At 53.7% G+C, this 2,814-nt stretch overlaps 1 protein-coding gene across 1 annotated transcript; it reads right to left on the minus strand.

The window, feature by feature from the left end:
• Positions 1–485: 485 nt before the first annotated feature.
• On the minus strand, positions 486–1,467 carry LOC124000119 (transmembrane protein 100). The gene is made up of 2 exons (XM_046306271.1): positions 1,394–1,467; positions 486–1,264 (listed from the first exon to the last, which is right to left on the minus strand). Exon 2 carries the CDS (start codon positions 1,133–1,135, stop codon positions 698–700), a length of 438 nt encoding a protein of 145 aa, XP_046162227.1. The 5' UTR covers positions 1,136–1,264; positions 1,394–1,467; the 3' UTR covers positions 486–697.
• Positions 1,468–2,814: the final 1,347 nt, after the last annotated feature.

Genomic DNA, 2,814 nt, shown 5'->3' on the forward strand with positions numbered 1-2,814 from the left:
TCTCTCTCTCCCTCTGTCTCTCTCTCCTCAGAGTTCCACAGGTACTTCCTCCGCCCGTCTGTCTGTCCGTGAACCCTGAGCCCTCATCCTCGCCGCACCTCATCCCGAGTCCTCATCCTCCTCCTCTCCACACCACTTCCTGTGTCCTCGTCCTCCTCCTCTCCACACCTCTTCCTGAGTCCTCGTCCTCTCCATACCTCTTCCTGAGTCCTTGTTTTTCTCCTCTCCACACCTCTTCCTGAGTCCTTATCCTCCTCCTCTCCACACCTCTTCCTGTGTCCTCGTCCTCCTCCTCTCCACACCTCTTCCTGAGTCCTTATCCTCCTCCTCTCCACAACTCTTCCTGAGTCCTCCTCTCCACACCTCTTCCTGTCCTCATCCACCTCCTCTTCACACCACTTCCTGTGTCCTCGTCCTCGTCCTCTCCACACCTCTTCCTGAGTCCTTGTTTTTCTCCTCTCCACACCTCTTCCTGAGTCCTTGTCCTCCTCCTCCACACCTCATCCTGAGTCCTTATCTTCCTCCTCTCCACGCCTATTCCCGAGCTATGAGCTGAGCCAAGAGCAGCTAGGCTCCATAAAGACTAGGGAGGGCTGGTGGTGGTGGCTTGCCCACCACCCTGGCGGTGCTCCCTTCCTGGGGCTTCTCTCCTCTCATGTCCCTGTGTGGTCAGAATATCCCAGGCTCCAGGTGTTCCTCACAAGGGGCACTGCTCTGAGGTAAAGGAGCTCCCTCCTCCTCCTCCGGCTCCTGAGGCCCTCTCTTTCTTTTTCCTCTTCTTTCTCTTGTGGACCGTCCAGCAGGCGGCGGCGGTCAGTGTCAGCACCAGTCCGGCTATAAGCAACACTACCGTCACCACTTTGGTCAGGGGCAGGTCATTGTATGTGTAAGTAACAGCCGTGCCCGACACACCGATCACCAACGAGATGATGCCAAAGGGGAAGATGCAGCGATACCAGGACTTCTCCATGCCGCCCGTGGCCTGGGAAAGGCGCTCCAGACTAGATAGGACCTCCGGGCCTTTGGGCCCCTGAGCTTCCAGCTGGCTCAAAGACTGATTGTCTTGTCCAGGGGTCGGGGCTCCTGGGGGCTGGGTTGGAGGCTGGCAGGCCAGTTTGCTAGTGGTGCAGCCCATCCTGTTGGACTAACCTGGCCTTCCGCAGGGGGAGAGGAGGTGGAGGCTGGAGGTGCAGACCAGGCAGCAGATCCTCTTGGAGCTGCCTCTGCCTCAGCTATCTTCTCCTCAGTAGTAGTCAGCACTGGCCTGGAGCAAGAAATAGAGACAACAGAGACAACTCTGACTCTGTCTCAGAGCACAGAGGAGAAAGGGAGGAATAGGTAGAGTGGGAGGTATTGTGAGGTTTTGGTCATAAAGCGCAGAAATCCTACTCACACTCTCCCTGTCTCTTCCTCCCTCTCTCTCTGTCTCTCTGCTGCGTCTGCCCTGCTTGCTGCTGATTCTCTGGCAGCACATTGTACACTCTGCTGCCGGGACTGTAGGGGGATATATAAGGGGCCAGCGGAGGGGGTGGAGCCAGGGAGAGGAAAGTGGGCGGAACAAAGCCTCAGATTGGCCGCAGCACATGTGATGTCAAAGACCGGGGCAGGGAGGAATGGGGAGTGGTGGGAGAACAGGAAGCGGGAGGAGAGAAGAGGAAGGGGGAAGGGAGAAGAGGAGAAGAACAGTTTAACTGCTCCCTCTCCGTCTCGTCTCTCTCCATCCTTCCTCTCCTTTATTCTCTTTTTTATCTCCATGCGGTAGAGAGAAAGTATCCCCTGGAGAATAGAAGAAACACCTACTGCTACGTTTTCTGCAGGGAGGGGAGCACGACTCTGCCAGGATTCAACTATAGAAAAGATACCAGCAGAATGAGGTAGAGATAGCGTTTCTGTTTGACCAGAGTAGGGAGAGGAAGGGGAGTGTTTGGAGCGTCTGCCACCTCTCTCTCTCACACACACCTCGCCGCAACGGCACAGCTGTATCACGCTCAACATACTAATTATACAACAACGGCATTCCCACTGCACCCTGCCACAACACAGAGGGACACACACAGATACATTTAGAAACACATTCACAGACAGACATACAGTCCATATATGAAAACCTATATTTATACCAAGATATCACAGTCGGACTTCATGCCCCAGCGTCCTTGGACAAATGTTTATTTTTGACGAGTAAACTGACTTCATCTCCCAACGTTCTGTGACAAACACAGAAACAACTCTAGTGTGAAGTGTAGGCATTCATTCTGACTGGGTTAATTAGGGTTGAAGGTTTGGGATAGGGATGAAACAGAGACAACTCAGACTTGGTATATTGTTGTGGACGGATGGTGGAGTGGCGATGAGCTCCTGCTCTGTAGACTGTGGGTTGAATCCCAGTACAGGGATCTTGGGCTGGTTCTGACAGTGTCTCCCGACATCCAGTGGACCTGCACAAATGTCGAATTTCGCCTTGGATCTGGAGTGATCCTTCTGATTTCTACACAGATGCACGTAATAGTAAACACACTCAGCACCCATTCCTCCTCCTCCTCCTCCGCCCACACACACGACGCAGCACCCTTTCCTCCTCCTCCACACACACGTACACAAAGTCTCCTGCCAAATGGCTAAATGGGATAAAGGCTACGTATGGATGACAGAGAGGCTAATCCCCTCTATACCACCAGGACCAGCCTCCGGAGCCTTCAGCCTCTCTTCAAATGAAATCAATCCTGACAGCTCTGCCTCCCTAAATCCTCTCCCAGCTCACCTAAACCCAGTTCCAGAAAGATGCTTCACTACTGGTGGGTAAGGCTCTACTGG

The sequence above is a fragment of the Oncorhynchus gorbuscha genome, linkage group LG16, assembly GCF_021184085.1.
Source record: "Oncorhynchus gorbuscha isolate QuinsamMale2020 ecotype Even-year linkage group LG16, OgorEven_v1.0, whole genome shotgun sequence".
NCBI lineage: Eukaryota > Metazoa > Chordata > Actinopteri > Salmoniformes > Salmonidae > Oncorhynchus > Oncorhynchus gorbuscha.

Coding starts and splice junctions, on each gene's coding strand:
- LOC124000119 (XM_046306271.1), bottom strand. CDS start 1,135: ATGGGCTGCACCACTAGCAAACTGGCCTGCCAGCCTCCAACCCAGCCC.